Source organism: Rutidosis leptorrhynchoides, chromosome 6 (assembly GCF_046630445.1).
Source record: "Rutidosis leptorrhynchoides isolate AG116_Rl617_1_P2 chromosome 6, CSIRO_AGI_Rlap_v1, whole genome shotgun sequence".
NCBI lineage: Eukaryota > Viridiplantae > Streptophyta > Magnoliopsida > Asterales > Asteraceae > Rutidosis > Rutidosis leptorrhynchoides.
In genome coordinates this window covers 389,069,346-389,090,722 of record NC_092338.1, presented here as the reverse complement: position 1 = coordinate 389,090,722, position 21,377 = coordinate 389,069,346, and the positions used below count along the sequence as shown (strand labels likewise).

The 21,377-nt window shown below is 36.9% G+C and overlaps 1 protein-coding gene and 1 pseudogene across 1 annotated transcript; both read left to right on the top strand.

Annotated features, from left to right (window-relative positions):
• Window positions 1-21,377, top strand: part of LOC139854980 (uncharacterized) — a 241,793-nt pseudogene that overhangs the window by 106,953 nt on the left and 113,463 nt on the right.
• LOC139855569 (calcium-dependent protein kinase 1-like) lies at window positions 9,922-14,995 on the top strand. Its single transcript, XM_071844807.1, has 8 exons — window positions 9,922-10,606; window positions 11,379-11,522; window positions 11,945-12,097; window positions 12,286-12,401; window positions 13,202-13,369; window positions 13,477-13,604; window positions 13,761-13,860; window positions 14,775-14,995. Exons 1-8 carry the CDS (start codon window positions 9,925-9,927, stop codon window positions 14,856-14,858), a joined length of 1,575 nt encoding a protein of 524 aa, XP_071700908.1. The 5' UTR covers window positions 9,922-9,924; the 3' UTR covers window positions 14,859-14,995.

Sequence of the window (21,377 nt, the reverse complement as noted above, 5' to 3'; positions counted from 1 at the left end):
CTGATAACGTGTTATAATTCAGTAGGCTTATAACTACCTTTAATGGTTATAAGAACAAAGAGAGAAAAAGAGAGAAGAATGAGAGAAGAAATATTGATATTGATATTTCAAGAGAAATGGTGCACCTTAAATGGTTACCATACATGTCTATTTATAGTATAAAATATTACTATGCAAGAAATATAATAATAATAAAATTAACATCCAATCTAGATATTTTATAACACAATCTAGATATTTTATAACACTCCGTACATTATTTGTTGTTTCGATCCATTTTGGTCGGAAGCCCAATTGACATGCTATCCTATAAAGTTTACGAAGTGTATATGTTAGACCTCTAGATATAAAAATAACATGAACCAATTTGTCTATAGGTAAATACGTCGTAACATCAACCTCTTAAGAACGTGAATTAATGTCATGAGAGAATGTTTTTTACTTTATCATGCACTCTATAATACACTGTTATGCTTAGTGGATGATGTTGACTTAACAGTGACCAACGTACTAAGGGATAATCTTTTGAGTGGTTCATTAGACCACTCTTGATCATGAAGTAACAAATCAATGGTCTTAGTTGAGTAAAAACGAAGAGATGTGCCTGGGAAAGCTATGATGAGTTAAAAGCACATGAGAGCTGCATACTGGGATGAAACTGGTTTCCCGTCCAATGATCACGTATTGTTATACCTATATCACATTCTTATAATGTTTTGTGACAAAATAAAAAGTAGTACTTCGTACTTTTTTGTTTACAATTGCAGGGGATACTGGATTCGATATCCAGGATGCATAAAACATTCATGATGAAGTTCAAAAAATATGCAACGGTTTCGTATCTTGAGGCACTTCAATATGAAGTTATATCAAACCAAATTGGAGGAAGTTTGAATAAAAAGCTTAGTGGTGAGGCTTCTGTTGGAATTTTTTTTTTTTTTGCAAAATGTTCATCTCCAACTCCATAAGAGAAAATTCAGAACAATGAGGTTTCCGACGATGTGTCATGACCTATTTTTGGTTAGTGGATTTTCAGTATCTCACATTAGGGTTTGAGTTCTTAAATATGTGTTTGTTGAAGTCGAGTTTGAACTTTTTTGTACGAACGAGGAATAAAATGGAAGGGTCGTGGCTCATGGCTCTGTAGGTGATACAAGTATCCCGTCTGTATACGATGCTTACGACTTAGTTCTATACTAAATTCTATGATGGCACTGTAGGGGTGATATAAATATCCCGTTTGTATGTGATGCTTACGACTTTACGACTTTGTTCTATACTTTTGAATTCTCTTTATTTGTACTTCGACACAAAGTACTAACATTGAGTACATATTCGATTATCACTTATTAGCCATCATTCAACTTTACTAAACCAAGTAAAAAAATATACTTTCTTAATCCAGCGAATTCGCGGGTATTAAACTAGTATTTATTTATATATAAACTAATATACTGTAATAAGTACCTAATGCGTAATTGTTAACACCTATTTCCTTATGAGGTAAGGCTTAGTATGTCAACAAGAGACCAGAAGTGATCTAGCTTTTAGGAGGGCGGAGTGTTGCCGATTGATTTTTACCCTCGGGAAATAATCCCTGCAGACCCGGTACACAAGTGTAAGAACTTGTGAGGTGGCTTAATCAATCTGTCGTCCGCAGAGCGTATAAGTGCTAGCCGGATGACTTCTAGTGAGAGAAAGTAGAAAGAGAAAGAGAGAAGTGAAGTCTCAGCTCTCAATGTTGTCAGAATGTCTCAACCGTGTAAAATGACGACCCAAGGGGTCTATTTATAGTGTTAGATCCACCAGATTGCTCAGGGACACGTGTCAGATGATGATACGTTCTGTTACTCGTGGTCCGAAATTTATGCTGAAAGTGCCGTTCTCCGGCGAGGGCTTACACGCTAGGCGGCCTTCAGGGCTTACGCATGACGGAGCAGCCTGTACAGCGGAGAACGCTGGACGGATAACTCTACAGAACTGTTGTTTCCAGCCTTCCTGATGCTACTTTTATGCAACCATTATGCCTTTTATGTGTGTATACGATAGGATACACCATTAAGTCCCCCCAGTTTAAGGACTTAAGCATTTGAAAAATGATTAAGTTGTTAAACTTTTGATAACGCATGCCAACCAAAATCTTCACATTTCACCCTTTCCTTTCGCATTGGGAATCACACCACAGGCATTAAATGATAGGCGAATTTTACTGACAACATGATGATTGCTAAAATATCGCACGCGCCTCTTAGCTGTAAAAGGACTCTTCGATGTACTCACCTTTTTATCTTGTCCTTACACGTGTGTGGCTGAAAACAAAACCTCCAATTCACCATTAACTACAGCTGTTATATCTTCTTACTTTTAACCATCATAAACCCTAGCCGATAATTCGCGTTTACAACTTCCTTCTAAAGTATTCATCTTCTTCCATTAATACCTTCTTTATTTTCTGTTTCATTAGAACATTAATGGCGGCCATAAAGGATGTTGCAGCTATTCCTAGCAGAGTAAATGAGAGATATTTAAGCGAGCTACTGCAACATTTCCCTAGATTAGCTGGTGTTGAACCAGTGATTCCTGCAATTAATGCCAGAGCCTGTTCACCACCCCCTGGCAAAGTTGCGATTTATGGCCATTCAATCTTCAGATTTTGCTTACGTTTACCATTTACACCCTTCTTCTTAGAAGTTTGCAGATTTTTCGGTGTTGCTGTTGGTCAATTCGAACCAGCATCAATTCGAAAGATCTTGATTTTTGAAATGTATTGTCACGCAAGGAAAATTGAGCCATCAATTCGAATATTTTGTCATCTGGTACGCATAGCACGCCATGAAAATGGTTGGTTTACATTCAACAAAGTTCATGGGTTTCTGAAACCTGCAGTTGATCATCCTGGCAATAACTGGTATGCTTCATTTATTTTCATAAATGAAGATGTAATTGATAAACAATACTCAGCTACTCGAGTATGGCGCAAATATTCGCATAACATTTCTGTTACCTTTCCAAAACTCGTCACCAAAGAAAATCTTTTGTTTAAGAAGATTAAAGCTGAACAAATTAATGATATTAAATATGGGGAACACATGCTTTCACTGACATCCATGAGCCAAGATTGGGATATCTCCCAAGGTTATGCTTGTATTCTTGCTGGGAAAAAGAGTAAGCATTTACTTTTGCTATATATGCTTAAATAAAATGTTCTTCTGTATCTATCCATTTAATCACTGTGATGCTTTAACTTTTTGCAGAAATTACTCCGCTTACCGCTATGCGATCATCATGTTATTCACAGCTTACTTTTAGCACTGAGAAGATTATTGATGATACCCCCAAAACAGATGAAGTGAGGGAGGAGGAAGATGAAGAAGAAGAAGAAGAAGAAGAAGAAGAAGAAGAAGAAGAAGAAGAAGAAGAAGAAGAAATAGGTATGAATCGGATTGCCTCTAGAGAACGTCGTACCTCGGGTAATGAAAATGACAACACTGAATTATGCAAAATTCCATACCAAAACCTGTACTTGTTTTCTTACATACCCAGTACTGGTGGATTTTATAATCCAAATCCTTCCTTATATTTTATGCCACCTTTGAAATGTTGTGAAGCATATTGGAACTCTTTTATAAGTAACAATTTTCCTTTATCTCCAACAGCTAGTGCATCACATCAAGACACTATCTTAGTAACTCTTCCGCCTTCCGCCAAGAGGAGAAGAACTGGTCAAATTCCTTCATCTGCTCAACAGGGAGCTGGCCCTAGTTCTTCTCAACAACAAATTACGCTTCCCAATCTTGACACAAACATGCTCTCTTCTCTTTTAAAAGGACCACCACATTCGTATGAAGACTTCATGACTTTTCTGAATGCCATGGTGTGTCCTTCACTAGCGCAATTTTTTAGCAACTTATCTGATGCAGATGCCAAGAAAGTTAAGGCACAAAGCATTATTCTGAACATTGCTTCTGGTTTGAATGACCTTCAACGCCTATCTGATTTGCAGAACAGTGAAGTCACTACAAATAAGGAGCTATCTGCTGAAAAAGAGAAAGTAACCAGGGCTGAACGAATAGCCACAGAGATGAAGAGGGAATACGAGACAATGAAGAGGCTTTATGATAATAGCAACAATCAGAGGGCGGAATATAAGGAGCAAGTTAAAGTACTATCCTTCAGAGAAACACAGCATATGAGCAAAATTGATGAACTAGTGAAGGAGAAAGAAAAATTAGTTGAGGAAAATAACATATTGAAGGAACAGCTTAAAGCCAAAGAGGATAACGAAAAACGAATGATAACTGGCATTCCTGCACTTGTAGAGCGTGTCTTTAACTGTCAGGCACTATCTCACAGAATCCGTGAGTTTGTCCGCCTTGCAAAATCTGCTGAACGGTTAAATTTTTTCAACTTTATGAAGAAAAAATTACCAGAACTTCCAAATCCTCTTCCTGAGGTAATCACATCAAAAATTAATGAAAATGCTATTTTAGAAGCTGATGAAGCCGGTGCCTCAATAGAAAATATAAAGTTTTCTGATCTTGAAAATCTGTGTAAAAGGCCGGATGTAACAATAGATGATGTATTGAATTACATTCCACAGAATGAATAAAACATTATGTTTTTATACATCTGCTTTTACATAACGCTTAATATTGCATTTAGTTATGTATATTAGAAAGATATGATGTAACTTAGTAAGATTATTGTACTGAGCAATGTTTAAAATACTGAGATTGTACGTTAAAATCATTATAGTTATGAATATTAAAAACATATTCTCCGCCATACGCCTTCCGTCATGAAATTCATGAGGAAAAGTTATGAATTATTTTCGCCTTCAGATATTTTGCTGGACACTATGATCCGTTTTCTGTTTTGTTTTGTATTTTGTGTATATGTGTCATGACATTTTTTGTAGATTCGTTTCATCGCTTCGATGTTTTAGTGAGTTCTACATGTCTCACTATCGATACAACCATTTTGAGTATGATTGTACTTCTACCACCGAAAGGCTCTCTTTCTTTCTGCAGGTAGGGATGACACACAGCTATGTGACACCTGGGCTAAAAAATCCTTGGCCGGATAAAATTTGAAAAATATTGCCATAAGAATAATTGCTATTATTCATATTTTTTAAAGAAATTTTTACATTTATGACTATATCTCATGCATTTGACAGTTGATCAAGCTGTCCATGCATATAGTGCTACGCATAAAATTTCTTTAAATTCATTGCATTCCAAGCTCTTTCATATTGCTCGCCGGAAGGCGCAGCAAGCATGTAGGATCCGTTCTGATTTACTTTCGTGACCTTATAAGGTCCTTCCCATTTTGGGGCTAGCTTTCCAAATTTGATTTGCCTGCTTGCTTCATTATCACGTAGTACTAAATCACCTACTTCAAATTGCACATGCTGCACTTTCTTGTTATAATATTTTGCCATTTTATGTTTGTGATCCGCTTGCCGGATGGCGGCCATCAACCTTCTTTCCTCCAATAAATTGAGATTCTCTCTTAACGCCTCGGAATTAACCTCAATATCAAATGCCATAATGCATTGCGTTGGCACACATATCTCAGCCGGTATCACTGCCTCTGTTCCATACACCAGACTGAAAGGTGTTTCCCCCGTGCTCCGCTTTGGCGTCGTCAGGTGTGCCCACAATACATTTGGCAATTCATCCACCCATCCAGTTTGACTCAGACCCAATCTTGCCTTAATGCCAGCAACAATTTCCTTGTTGGTAACCTCCACTTGTCCGTTCGCTTGAGGATGAGCAACAGATGTAAAATTTTGTTTGATGCCCAGCTCTTCACACCAACTCCGAAATGGATTTTCTGCAAATTGCTTGCCGTTATCGCTAACTATTTCATTTGGCACCCCATAACGGCATATAATATCATGCCAAACAAATTTCTTGACATTTTCTCCTGTGATTTTTGCTAAAGCCTTTGCTTCAACCCATTTCGTGAAAAAATCGATTGCTACCACCAAGAACTTAGCATTACCAGTGCTCCTATTGAATGGCCCCACAATGTCAATAGCCCATTTATAGAACGGCCAAGCGGATGATACCGGTATCAAGTCATACTTTGGAAGACGCTGAATTGTTCCATGCATCTGACAATTCTCACATGTTTTGATGATTTCTGCAACATCCCGATAAAGTGAAGGCCAAAAATACCCTTGTTGCATGATCCGTGACGCCACAGTACGGAAACCGGAATGTTGCGAACAGACTCCTTCATGCATTTCTTTGACCACCTTTAACGCTTCATCATCGGTTAGACACCTTAACAACGGACCATTGTATGATTTTCGATAAAGGACGCCACTAACTATTTCATACATTGGTGCAGTCACTCTTATTCTTCTTGCTTCCGCCTTATCAACAGGTAACCATCCGTCATGCAAATATCTCAAATATGGAGTCATCCAAGTTTCCTTAGCTTCTTCAACTATTGCAATAATTGGTTTTCCATGTATTGATTTCTCCTTAAGTTCTTCAACCAACACTCGTTTGTGCAAATGATCAAATGTTAACGTGGCTAACTTGCTCAAAACATCAGCTTTTTTGTTCTTATTTCGAGGGATTTGCACGACTTCAAGGTTATCAAATTTCTTTGAAATTGCTTCCACCAACTTTACATATTGCCTCATGGATGCATCCCTTGCATCGAATGTTCCATTAACCTGCTGGGCAACAATTTGAGAATCAACATACGCTCGTAAATTTGTTATGCCCATTTCTACCGCTATGCGGAGGCCGGAGAGTAACGCCTCATACTCTGCTTCATTGTTTGAAGCATAAAAACAGAATTTCAGTGCATAAGTATATTCTTCACCGTCTGGACTTGTTAAAACTAGCTCTGCACCTGTTCCCTATTCACTGGATGCCCCATCAGTATGTAACTCCCACTCATGCTGTGATGGTGCCATTTTGTTGTCATACTCTACTTTTTCATTTGTCTCCAAGAGGAAATCTGCCAAAATTTGCCCTTTAACTGCATTTCGAGGAGCAAAATTGATTTCATATTCCCCCAACTCGATGGCCCATTTTGCTAAACGGCCAGATGATTCTGGGCGCCGGAGTATTTGCTTCAATGGTTGATCTGTCAACACTAAGATGGGATGACCTTGAAAATATCTTCATAAACGTCGTGCAGTATGCACAAGGGCATAAACCATTCGGTGAAGTGGTGGATAATTTGTTTCACTAAGCTGCAACACCTTGCTAACAAAATATATGGGCATTTGCACGCCGCTCCGTTCTGCGATTAGAACAGAACTTATTGCTTCCTTTGAGACAGCTAAGTATAAAATTAGGGTTTCCCCCCCTTTTGGTGCTGTTAACGTAGGTAATGTTTTTAACAACTGCTTGATCTCTTGGAATGCATTTTCGGCTTCCGCCGTCCACATAAAATCTTTTTTATTCAAACAGCCCTTTAACACCTTCATGAATGGAAGTGATTTTTCAGCTGCTCTGGACAAGAATCTTGTTAATGCTGCTAGACATCCATGTAACCGTTGAACATCCTTCTTGCTAGTTGGTGACTTCATATCTTCAATTGCTTGAATTTTCTTAGGATTAGCTTTAATTCCACGTTCTGTGACAATATGACCTAAAAATTTTCCCTCTTCCACACCAAACGTGCACTTCTTGGGATTTAATTTCATGTTAATTTTTCGCAGAGATGCAAAAGTTTCCTGTATATCCCGTAGCATCCTTTTTTCAGTATGACTTTTGATGACAATGTCATCAACGTAAGCTTCTAAGTTTCTCCCAATTTGATCCTTAAACGCCATATCAATAAGTCGCTGATATGTTGCTCCTGCATTCTTCAAACCAAAAGGCATTTTCATATAACAGAATATGCCTTCCGTCGTGTGAAAAGCCGTTTTGTCTTCATCCTTTAAAGCCATCGGGATTTGATGATATCCCTTAGCTGTATCTAGAAAACATTTGAATCGATATCCTGCTAATGATTCAACCTTCCAATCAATTTCAGGTAAAGGATAATTATCCTTTGGACATGCTTTATTGATATCCGTGAAATCCACACACATCCGCCATGAATTATCCGGTTTCCTAACCATGACCGGATTGGCTACCCATGTCTGATATTTGACCTCTCGCAAGATCCCAGCATCTACCAAACTTCGTACCTCATCACGAAGGAACTTGCTTCTTTCTGGCGCCATGCCACGCTTTTTCTGACAAACAGGATGTACATTGGGGTTCACATTTAGCCTATGCTCTGCAATTTCCCTTGGAACACCGGTCATATCAGACGGCTGCCATGCAAAAAACGTCTAAATTTGTTGTCAAAATATTGTATAATTTTTCTCTACATTCAGTGGACAACGTATGCCCAATTATGATTTTCTGATCTGGAAATTTAAGATTTGGTGAAATTGACCCATCATCGTGTATGATTGGCTTAATTACTGCCTTTGTTACTTGGGCACACTCAATTGACTTCTGCCGTTCTGCATATAACGTTGCCACTCCGCCTGGTGTTGGAAACTTCATCATACCATGTAAAGTTGACGTTACAGCTCCGAACGTCATTAAAGCAGTTCTTCCCAAAATTATGTTGTACTGTGAATTTGCTTTAACTACCAAGAACTCAATGTTGGCTGTACGTCTTAGGGGTGGCTTGCCCAAGGTTACTTCAAGCAAAATACTTCCCTCAGACCACGATGGCTCACTTGTAAAACTTGCCAACGGCACATTTGTTTCCTTCATTCCTTCTTGCACATCTTTGGGTAGCTGTATGAAACAATGTTCATACATAATGTCTGCTCCAGCTCCTGTGTCAGTGTAAATGTTGCGTATTAAGCAATTTGCAACTCGCGCTTCTATAACTACTGGACCATCAGATGGGTTTGTGTTACACATAGAAGGAAATGATATTAATTGTTCTTCCCAATCTTCTAATACTTCTGCCTTCCTTCGTTGTCCAGCTTTCCATGGATGTATCATGCCCACTTCTATGGGTATGAATTCATTATCCTCGCCGTTTTTATTAGTATTGGTGAGATGATTCGTCTTAATAATGGATGGCGCCATTGTTAACACCTATTTCCTTATGAGGTAAGGCTTAGTATGTCAACAAGAGACCATAAGTGATCTAGCTTTTAGGAGGGCGGAGTGTTGCCGATTGATTTTTACCCTCGGGAAATAATCCCTGCAGACCCGGTACACAAGTGTAAGAACTTGTGGGGTGGCTTAATCAATCTGTCGTCCGCAGAGCGTATAAGTGCTAGCCGGATGACTTCTAGTGAGAGAAAGTAGAAAGAGAAAGAGAGAAGTGAAGTCTCAGCTCTCAATGTTGTCAGAATGTCTCAACCGTGTAAAATGACGACCCAAGGGGTCTATTTATAGTGTTAGATCCACCAGATTGCTCAGGGACACGTGTCAGATGATGATACGTTCTGTTACTCGCGGTCCAAAATTTATGCTGAAAGTGCCGTTCTCCGGCGAGGGCTTACACGCTAGGCGGCCTTCAGGGCTTACGCATGACGGAGCAGCCTGTACAGCGGAGAACGCTGGACGGATAACTCTACAGAACTGTTGTTTCCAGCCTTCCTGATGCTACTTTTATGCAACCATTATGCCTTTTATGTGTGTATACGATAGGATACACCATTAGTAATCATTATTACGGAGTATAACTTTAATCAAATTCAACAATTACAAACATTGTAAAACTGGTTTTAAAATATTCATTAGGCCGTCAACGAGACTACCCATTTGTCATAATCAAATCCAATATCTTCAATTAACCGTCCAAGGGTATTTCAGTAATTCACACCCCATGTTGTTCACACAAGAACCCCACATATCTCTCCACACGGTCCAACACATGCCTTTGACTTCGATCTCAACTACTTTCAAACTCTAACCGGAAAATCCGAAAATGGGAAACTGCAACGGCGTTCCGGCAGCCATCAACGGCGGCGACACCACCACCACCACTACAACAACAACACCGCCACCTAATCAACCACAACCGACTTCACAGCCTAACGGACTAACTATTTTAAACGCATCACAACCGGCACCCCCGCGCCATCCACCGCCGGCAACTGTCGGCCGAGTCCTCGGCCGGCCAATGGAAGACGTACGCAATACATACACAATCGGCCGCGAGTTAGGGCGCGGTCAATTTGGCGTGACTTATCTCGTAACTCATAAAACCACGCACAAACAATACGCGTGTAAATCAATCGCGATGAGGAAATTGATTAACAAAGATGATATAGAGGATGTACGACGTGAGGTTCAGATCATGCATCATTTAACTGGACATAGGAATATTGTTGAACTTAAAGGCGCTTATGAAGATAAGCATTCAGTTAACCTAGTTATGGAATTGTGTGCTGGTGGTGAGCTTTTTGATCGGATTATTGCTAAAGGACATTATTCGGAACGTGCTGCTGCTAGTTTGTGTAGACAGATGGTGACTGTGGTCCATCAGTGTCATACGATGGGAGTTTTTCATCGAGATTTAAAGCCGGAGAACTTTTTGTTGTTGAATACTGATGAGGATTCGCCTTTGAAAGCTACCGATTTTGGTCTATCGGTGTTTTTCAAACCAGGTATTGTTTGTGAATAAGGTTGTATAGTGAATTAGGGTTTTAACTGCTTGAAATGGATACTCAGACAATGTAGATCAGGATAGGAATTTAGTATTATAGTATAGTTATGGAGGAGCTTGAGTATGATGATTAGCTTGATATTGTTAAAAGTAAGGGGCGTTTGGTTCGTGGGATTTGGAGGGATTAATTGTTTAAGTTTTGGGTTTCGCGTATCAAGGGATTAATTGTTTAAGTTTTGGGTTTCGCGTATCAGTATTTAGATTTGCGTTTAAATTTTTCATTTCACATAAACATAAAAAATAAATATTTAATGTAAAACGTAAACGTAATATTAATATTGATCAAAACTTCTTTTGATTGGATGCGTATAGTGGGATTTCAAATTCTCCAACCAAACTAATGATAGGATATCAAATCCTGGGATTTTAAATCCTTCAGGATTACAAATCCTCGAACCAAACGCCACCCAAGTAAAGAAATTTGATTAGAGTGAGACTTTTTTTTTTTTCTTCACTTTAATGAAAGGTTATTGGGCATTAGTTTTGGTTCCATCTAATACACTAAAACAGCCGGATATTGAAAATAGATCCCCTTCCTGCTCATGGACATATGTTGATCACAACGAACGAGTTAACAATGTAAAATCGTTGTGCTCCGTGTTTAAATTTTCTTATTTCTATGTGTTTTGCCTAACATGTGTGACTACTTAAGGAATGTCCCAAGTTATAGTAGCTTACTTTGTCTTTAAACACATAGTTAATTGTGGGTGCAGGAGACGTTTTCAGAGACCTTGTTGGAAGTGCGTATTATGTGGCTCCTGAAGTTTTGCGCAGGCATTATGGTGCCGAGGCTGATATTTGGAGTGCTGGTGTAATTCTCTATATTTTACTCAGTGGTGTACCACCATTTTGGGGAGGTATGTTATTTAAGTTTATATCTTTGTTTTTATGGCTATTGTCGGTATCACCCAGAGGAGAATTAACCTTCTTCGCGATCATTCGCCACACACTTTCGGGGCGGAAACCCGACTCACACTTCTAGGGACCAAATCCATCAATCCATACGGGCATGTGAATCGGGCCGAATTCCTTGATGCGGGTCGATAAAACCTCCCTAGGGACTTCTTAGGAGACGGGGATCGAACCCTGACCTCTACCCTCCCAATACACAAGGTAATTGGGGTGAACCACTGGGCCACGAAGGTGGATTCTATTTAAGTTTATATCTGATGAAGTTTTTGAGTCTTCACCTACTTGGTACAGATAAGAGATATATCACTCCGCTTTGAAAACCCTCGCTAAAATTCCTGAAGTTTTTATATTCTTTATTATTTTACAGAAACTGAGCAAACTATCTTTGATGCTGTTTTACGTGGCAATCTTGATTTTGTCTCTGATCCTTGGCCAAGTATATCAAGTAGTGCTAAAGATCTTGTCAAGAAGATGCTACAGGCTGATCCTAAATCGAGGCTTACTGCAGTTGAAGTTCTAAGTGAGTGTTAATCTTAATTTATGGATTGGATATGTAAATCAGGCACCTCACAAGCCTTATTATAACTATATAAATATAATGGTTCTGTTTCACTCGTGTTTTTATCATAGATTCTTAGATCATTATGTTATACACATATTAACTATGTAACGGTTCTGTTTCACTCATGTGTGTTTATCATAATGTAGATCATCCATGGATGAGAGAAGATGGTGATGCATCAGATAAGCCAATTGATATCGCTGTTCTTACAAGAATGAAACAGTTCCGTGCAATGAACAAACTTAAAAAAGTAGCTCTCAAGGTAACCATATTTTTTTAACTCTATTTTTAGTTCTTTATATAAATCCTTTTTATTTTATTTTTTCTAGCATATTAGGCTATTAACATATTCTGTTGTGAAAGATGGGGTGTTTGAGTAACAATATATAACTGATCAGGTCAATAGCGGGTAAACTTATGTACCGTCTGCTGTCTGGGTTTCGTTGACCCGAAACACTCTTTTATAAATGTCTTATACTGTTATACGTGTTTATTAAAAAAATAGTGTCCCGAATATGATTACAAAGGTTTTAGCATGTCAATAATAATCTAAAATGTTGAATTTAATTATTTAGGAGATTCTTATGTATTGATTACTGAATAGGGTAAATTTCTTAAAAAAGTAGCCAACTCTTGTCTTGTTTCTGTTCTGTAACCGTATTTGTTGTTACCCTCAAAATGGTAACTTTGATCTGAAGTATCCAATTACCCTGTAAAAATGATGTGACATCTAACTTAATTTTGATTTTCTGAGGTATAGCACTGATGTGGTGCCTGAAAACCAGTTAACTATGATGATTACCTTTCTATTTATTTAATGTGAGCCTTTTTTGACTGCAAATATGGGCTGTTACCTAAAACATAATTGGACAAGAGTTAAGTTCCTGTGTTGTGCAAGCTGATCTATTAAAAGTTAACTCCTGTCTTTGGGTGACCCGACTCATTAGACCAAACTTGGTTAGACCTGTTAGAGATACAACATTACCCGAATCAATTCAATTAAATAAATGGGTTGAGATTTGCCAGATCATCTTGATTTAGTCTTTGGGTTTGGTGAGTTAGGTCATTGCTGAAAATCTTTCTGAAGAAGAAATTATCGGATTGAAAGAGATGTTCAAATCCATGGACACCGATAATAGCGGTACCATAACCTTTGAAGAATTGAAAGCAGGTCTTCCGAAACTTGGAACCAAGCTTTCTGAGTCAGAAGTGCGGCAATTGATGGAAGCGGTACTCTTTTTAATTTTTATTTAATATTTGATATCCGTAAATAGTTTCCACCTATATATGTAAGTATATAAAGTGATGCATGTGAATAACATGATTTGTATCCTCAGGCCGATGTTGATGGAAATGGAACAATAGATTATATTGAATTTATTTCTGCAACAATGCATTTGAATCGTGTTGAACGGGAAGACCACTTATACAAAGCCTTTGAGTACTTTGACAAGGACAAGAGCGGGTCTGCATTTCTTTTCTACTCAAGCTATATATGAGAACTATGTTAATAATGAAGAGCTTATTTGTTAGCATATAATTATATATTTATAATTTATATATGTAATTAAATTGTTGGTGATTGTATGCTTACCTTTGTAGTCGATTTTGCTAAATGCAGATATATAACAGTAGAAGAACTGGAGCATGCATTGAAGAAGTACAATATGGGCGATGAGAAAACAATAAAGGAGATCATTGCAGAAGTTGACACAGATAATGTATGTTCATCTTATATCTGATTATCATCAAATTAAGTTAACATAATCACTAAAAACGACACCTTCATCATATCGTTCTTCCTCTCATGCTTTTTCCTAACTTGACCATTATGGTAGTTAACACTTGTAAATCACTTGCAAAGTCATTCATTTTGGGAAATCTAAAGTACATACTCCAATTATTAGATGATCACTGTTTGGAAGATACCCAATTAACTAGCTGCAAACTTTTTGGATAGATTGGCCTCCATAAGTCAGCCTGTCACTTTCGGTCGGTTTAAAACTGTTATATACTGTTCGGTTTGAGCTTTCGAGCTTTAGATAGCATACATTATATTATATATATTATATGATATTATATCATAGTTTAAAGTTTATAGTTTTTAAATGCATGTACACTCGTATGTATATCCATTTCAGTTGGTCAAGCATCTCGAATTTTCTAATCCAAGTTTTAGACACATGACTTGGCATTTTGAACTTTAATTGTTTTATTTAGCTTTTTTGCTGTCATGTAGTAGCCTATTGATTAATTTATGTTAGGTTAAGCCCTTGTTTCTTAAATATTGCTGGTAAAATTTGACTTTTTACTGTAGATAATAGATAAATATTTATTTATAAGAATAACTGTTTACACGTTTCGGGTGTTAAAATTCATAATAAGTTATGTCCAATTTGTGTAGCCAAATCAAAATAATTTTGGTAAGTTTATTTTGCAATACTAATTTGGCTGGTTTGATACTGTACCACCGTCTTCCATGTTTTTTGGGTATGATAATGTTGGAAATATTACAACATATCGTCATCGTCATCATCATATATATTATGTTCTTGCTATCCTAAATTTCATTCACAAACTAAGCCACGTTTTCTACATACCGTAATATTTATTATTTCTAATAAAATTCTTGCAGGATGGGAGAATAAATTACGATGAATTTGCAGCCATGATGAGGAAAGGCAACCCTGAGATGGTACCCAATAGACGTCGTAAATGAAACAGCGCAAAAGAATATTGTCAAATTGGTTTCATTATTCTTACATTTCCCTTTTTTTTTTTTTTTTTCAAGCTGACGAACCCAATTATATATAGCAGGCATCTTGTTTGTTAGGGATCTTTTAAAAAAAAAAAAAAAAAAAAAGAAAGGGATCACTACTCTGCATTCATATAAATTATTAAGGTGTGTGGCGTGTTACATAATGTTGACAAGTTTTTGTTACGAGGGTATTTTGTAGTTCTGGATACATTGATATGTTTTCCAGAGGCAACACATGGATGTTTGTAATAGATAATCATATACCAATCTATTCCTTAGTTCAAAGCAGGTTTCTATTGTTTCATGCGTTCTTGCTATAAGTTGCTGCATTATTTGATTTCTGACTTGTGGTTTATACAGTAAGATAAGACTATTCCTAACCGTCGATGGTGATATCAGAGGTAAATTGTGCACTTTTTGGTGAAAAATGGGTTTTTGACTGTGACTCTATTTGACCCCTTTTAATTCAAAATGTCAAGTTTTTGTGTCAAATATTTGGAGGGTGATATGGTAAAATCTAATTGGAAACGGAAATTGAGGGAGAAAAATAATAAAATAACAAAATATAATGATAGTAATTATCTGATTGGTTGGATAAATATTTCCCGCCTCCACCTTCTTCGTCGAATAATTGACTGACGGCGGTTTCAGTCAAAAACTGACGCCACTTTATCAGACGTTAAGCTCGCCACCACCTCGGCTGACGAATCTCGTTTGATGCCGGGTTAGAATTAGTGAGAAATAAGATAGTAGTATGTCAAATTTCTATTTATAAGTGCAAGTGTCCAGTGAACATACAGAAGAATTGGTTAAATTGAAGTGTTTTTATGTGCAACAGACTATCAGTGTAGACAAACATGGTAGTATAGTGTGTAGACAAACATGGTAGTATAGTGTATAGATGCACAAACCGGATAAAAAACCGGATTCGGACAAAAAAAAACCGGATTTTTTTGTCCGGATTTTTCGGAACCGGTTCCGGATCCGGTTCCGGTTCTCGGCGTCGGATTTTTTTCGGATTTTTTTCCGGAACCGGTTCTTTTCCGGATCTCAATCGGATTTTTTCGGATTTTTCTTGGACTAGGATTCGATTTTGCGAATTATATTTTTACCGGTTCTATTTTTTTAACGTTTGACAACAATAATATAATCGGTATAAAGAAAAGTTATAATGCTCAACTGCTTAACACAATAGATAATATAAATAACAATATTCGAACAATACAATTATATAAATAACACTTTTATTCGAACGATACAATAATAAAAATAAAAACACTTTTATTCGAACAATACAATTATAATTAATATATTTCGAGCTTCGGCATGACCATCACCCAATAATGTATTAAGACTAAAGTATATCGAGCTTCGGCATGGCCATCACCCGTTATACTTTAGTCGTCAAATGACCCAAATGTGTTATCTTGTTGAGCGCGTTGAGGATGGTGCCTTCGATCGTAGTCTTCAAAAGCGGGGTCATCAACTAGAGAAAGGTAAGCTTGTTGGTAACCCGATACATTCATTTCGGTTTGGTCCATATCAAACGGTTCATAGTCACCTTCATCCACTTCGTTTAGTTCATTGTCGGAATTCTCTTCGGTTGTTGTAGGTGATAATCCCGCTAAATTTTCTTCAAACTCTATACATTCTTCAATGTCGTTATATAACGGACCTTCTAATGAAGTTTGATCTTGTATCCTATCTACCCCATCCAAATAATCTTTCAAACATACACATACTTTCACAGCTTGGGGGTAAGTCTTGACCTTCTTTCCGAAATAATTCGACCACTCAAAGAAAAGGCCGATTCGAAAGCTACGGTTGAAGCTTGAACGGTAAATAAGTCACGAGCCATAATGCTTAATATTGGATATGTGTCTTGTTTTGTTTCCCACCATTTTAAAATGTCAAGGTTGTTAAATTGTTCTTCACTCATGTTTAGTGCAAAGTTTGCCATCTTATAATTTCCCAACTCGCTTGTGGGTGCCGATGTTCGTGCGCGTTTGGAAGCGTCTTCACGTACCAAGTTATTTGAGTTCGCAAATTCGCATATTTTTTCCATCATTATATAAAATTGTTCTAAAACTAGTACGCTAGTTGGGTAATAAACACCCGATAACATTGTTGATGCCTCTTTAAAAACTTGTAAAAAACTTGTTAATGATTCCAAGTCATCCCATTCGTCGTCACTAATTGGTTCGGAAAATCCCTTTCTAAGTAGTTTTCTATTAAAAGCGATTAACGTTTCTTTTTGACGTAAAATATTTTCGAACATTAAACAAGTAGAATTCCATCTTGTATTATTATCAAAATAAGGACCTAACCAAGTGCCATGACAATCTTTAACAAAAGCCTTATAGTTATGATGTCGTGCGTTGCTCGTACGATAAATCGTTACTAATAATCTTCTAAATTTTTCTTTTAATGAAGAACAAAAAGTTAAACAATCTTGAACTCCCAAGTTTATAATATGAGCAACACAACGTGTATGAATAAATGCACCATTTAAAATCGGTCTAAGTGCAATTTTTAACTCACTCATGGCCGCATCATTATTAGATGCATTATCTAGCGAAATTGTAAAAACTTTATCGATTAAATTATATTCTTCTAAAGTGTCTTGTAACGCTTTTTTTATATTATTACCGTTATGTGGATAACCAAATATTTTAAAATCGATAACACGTTTCATTAAAAGCCACGAATCGGGATTAAACCAATGAGCGGTAACGGCTAAATAAGAATTTGCCGTTCCATGTGGTGCGCTCCAAACATCACAAGTTATAGAAACCCTATGTTTATATATTCGAAAACCTTCAATTATTTCAGTTTTAGCTTTTTTCCATAATTTAAAGGCGTGACGTCTTAAGGTAGAACGACTTACATTGCTATATCGCGGTTGTAGTCGATTCCGAATTAGCTCTGTAAGCCTTGGATTGTCGAAGTGGTTGAAAGGAAACGCTTGTTGAATGACAAACCTTGACAAATCTTGCCGAAGAGCTTCGGCATCGTATTCAAAAATCGAACCATCGGCCCGCATTGTTTGTTGTCTCGGGTCTTGCCTTGCACTACAACTTTTGTCAAGATGTTTTCTTAACGTTGTATTACCCGAAACACCCATGAACTTCATACATTGTGTACAACGAGCTTTTTCCGCACCATCCTTCATTACACACAACTCGAATTTGGACCAAACGTCCCCTTTTCGCTTTGTTTCCTTTTTGTAATCAATATCGGCCGTAGTGTAGCCTTGTGAAGATGTTCCAACGGAAGCGGAACCGGAAACGGAAGCTTGTGAATTATCCATTATGGGATAAGTAGACTAGAGATTAGAGAATATTTAGTGATTAGAAATAAATATGAGAATGTTTGTTGGTGCATTTTCAACCAAAGCATTACCATGTATTTATAATGGACTTTGTGGGGTTAAAATGGTAAAAAAAAAACTCAAAAAAAGGCTGAAACTGCAAAAAAAAAAAAAAAAAAAAAACGGCTAGTTTTTGAAAATCCGGATCCAAACCGGATCGGATAAAATCCGATTTATATCCGGAAAAAATCCGGTTTTTTTGAAAATCTGGATCCGGGTCGTACCGGATCGGATCTCGGATCCGGATCCGGTTTTTGCTGTGTCCGGTTTTGCTGCTGTCCAGTTCCGGATCGGGTCACCGGATCGGATCTGGATCCGGTTTTTTTGCCCATCTATAGTATAGTGATATCAAAACTCTAGGCACTCGTTTATCATGATGTACTAGTTAAAGACCCGCGGTTTCGCGGGTTTTATGAAATGATGATATTATAAGACAATATTTAATCATGGACAAAATTGCTGAAATGGTCCATGTGGTTTGTACCAAAATGCTGGTTTCATCCATGTGCTTTTTTTTGATGGATTTGGTCCCGGTGGTTTGTAAAAGTTGTTGATTTAGTCCCTCTAACCGACGGCCGTCAAAAAAGGCCGTTAACTCGAGTCATGTGCCAGACATGTGAGGGTATTTTCGTCCATTTGTTTCCTTTATTGACAAAATTACTGAAATCGTCCTTGTGGTTTGTATCAAAATTGCTGAAATGGTCCCTGTGGTTTGTCTTTCCTTTGAGAAAACTTCATCACCTATCTTCATCTTCATCTTCATCTTCCTCCCCAAATCAACACCATTCAAAACTCTAAAAACTAAAATCAAATTAATATTACAACCGAACAACGATAACACCCATCACCATCATCTTGATACTTCATCATCATCTATTTAATTTATACTAAAGAAATGAGATATTCAAGAACATAACTCGCTCGATCAAATTACAACAATAACTATTATAAAAATAAATATTGACTTTATATGACAAATTGGTAAATAAGTTGTTAAAAGGAAACCTGAAGTGATTCAAATTGTTTCGAATAACACGAAGCAGGTCACTGTTGGTGTTGGTATTTGAGATATCCATTTTACTAAACTCATTCTAAATTCAACAAACCATTTGAACATACACATCTACTCCTTAAATTCATTACTACAAAACAAAAACTCAAACATAAACTCTCAGATTCGGATTACAAGCCTTTTACCTCAAATTGGGCAGATCTGGATTTCGTACTTCGATTGCGTACTCCAGATAAACTTTGATTGCTGCTATTCATCTGTTTCTTGAGCTTGAGCTTGAGCAACCAATTCGTAACTCACCAGCAGCAATCAATTCGTGATTCAGATCATAAAGGTGCGTTCGTGACTTTGATCTTCAAAGTTGCTGCTATACATCTGTTTTATGACCAAAGAAGCTTCGATTGCTGCTGTTATTCATCTGTTTCGTAACCAAATCAGGCTTCGTGACCTAGATATGAGGATCGTGAGGTTGGTGGTGGCGTGGTGGTGGTGATGGGAAAGGAGATGGTGGGGTTGGTGGTGACTTTGTGACCTAGATCTGTGATTTGAATTTAGTGATGGATCTAGTGTTTTTAATTTGGTTTTAGGTTTTAGGGTTTTTAATGGTGTTGATTTGGGGAAGATGAAGATAGATGATGAATTGAAGGATAAAATAAAAGAATTAATTAATATGCCTAAAATACCCTCATGTGCATAGCACGTGACCTGATTTAACGGAATTTTTTAACAACCGTTAGCATGAGCGACTTTTTCAGTTCGATTTGCATACCACAGGGACGAAATCCATAAAAAAACCCTAGGGACTAAATCAGCATTTTGGTACAAACTACAGGGACCATTTCAGCAATTTTGTCTTTAATCATGATAACACAAATAAACAATATAATATTTCGGAAGTTCAAATGTAAAAAAATGATCAAATTAAAGTAACGGACTTAATAACAACTCAATAATCAAACACACGATGTCCTATAGTTGTTATATATATCACATAAAATATATAGTTACAAAGTACCTGCTTTAGAAAGTTCATTTTTTAGTTGTATTTTTTTGTTAAGTTGTGTCACTTTGTGTTCCAATTTCGGTAATCACGTATACAAATTTAACATACATATCAGTATGTTTAATACCGGCGAATTCTCAGAATTAAGAAATTAAAATCCTAATAACGATGTACTTAAATCTAGTGGTGTAATAAAAACATCTCACAAGTAGGTTTAAAATAATTTGTTTAAGAATATTTCAAGTAGCACTTCATTATCACAAATAGTCCATGATGACATTTCATGTGTGTTTTATAATTCCAGTGCAAATCAAGTTATATTCCAAACCCATTTGGGATACCAACAATTTTAGAAACGTAAATAAGAAGCAACGTCTTTGTTCTGATTTACCCACAGAAACACAAACATATCCCTTTAAGTCTTTGTTGCTATAGTGATTAATTATCACACTCACTACCGATCTTCCTGTAAATATCCAAATCGTCATTCATTATATCAGGAATACAAAACTAAACATGAAGTATTTTTTAGAATATAATAAAATACTACAACTTATAATAATAGTAGGAGTAGTATTAGTATTGGTAAAGCTATTAAATCATTTGTTTTAAAACTAAACCTAAAGCCTAACCCTAAACCCTAAGTCCTAAAATCTAAATCCTAAAATCCAAACTCTAATCTAAACCCTAAATCTAAACTCAAAACCCTAAACCTAAACCCTAAAATCTAAACCCTATACCCAAAACCTAAACTCTAAACCCTAAATTTAAACCCTAACACTAAGCCCTAAAATTTAAACGCTAAAATCTAAAGCCCAAATCCTAACCTAAACCCTAAATCTAAACTCAAAACCCTAAACCTAAACTCTAAATCCTAAACCTGAACTCTAAACCCTAAAATCTAAACCCTCAACCCTTAACTAAACCCTAAACTAAACCCTAAACCCTAAACCTAAACTCTATACCCTAAACCCTAACCTAACCCCTAAAAACTTTAAACCCTAGAATCTAAACTCCAAACCTATACCCTAAATCTAAACCCAAAACCCTACACCCTACAATGTAAACCCTAAACCCTAACCTAAACCCTAAATC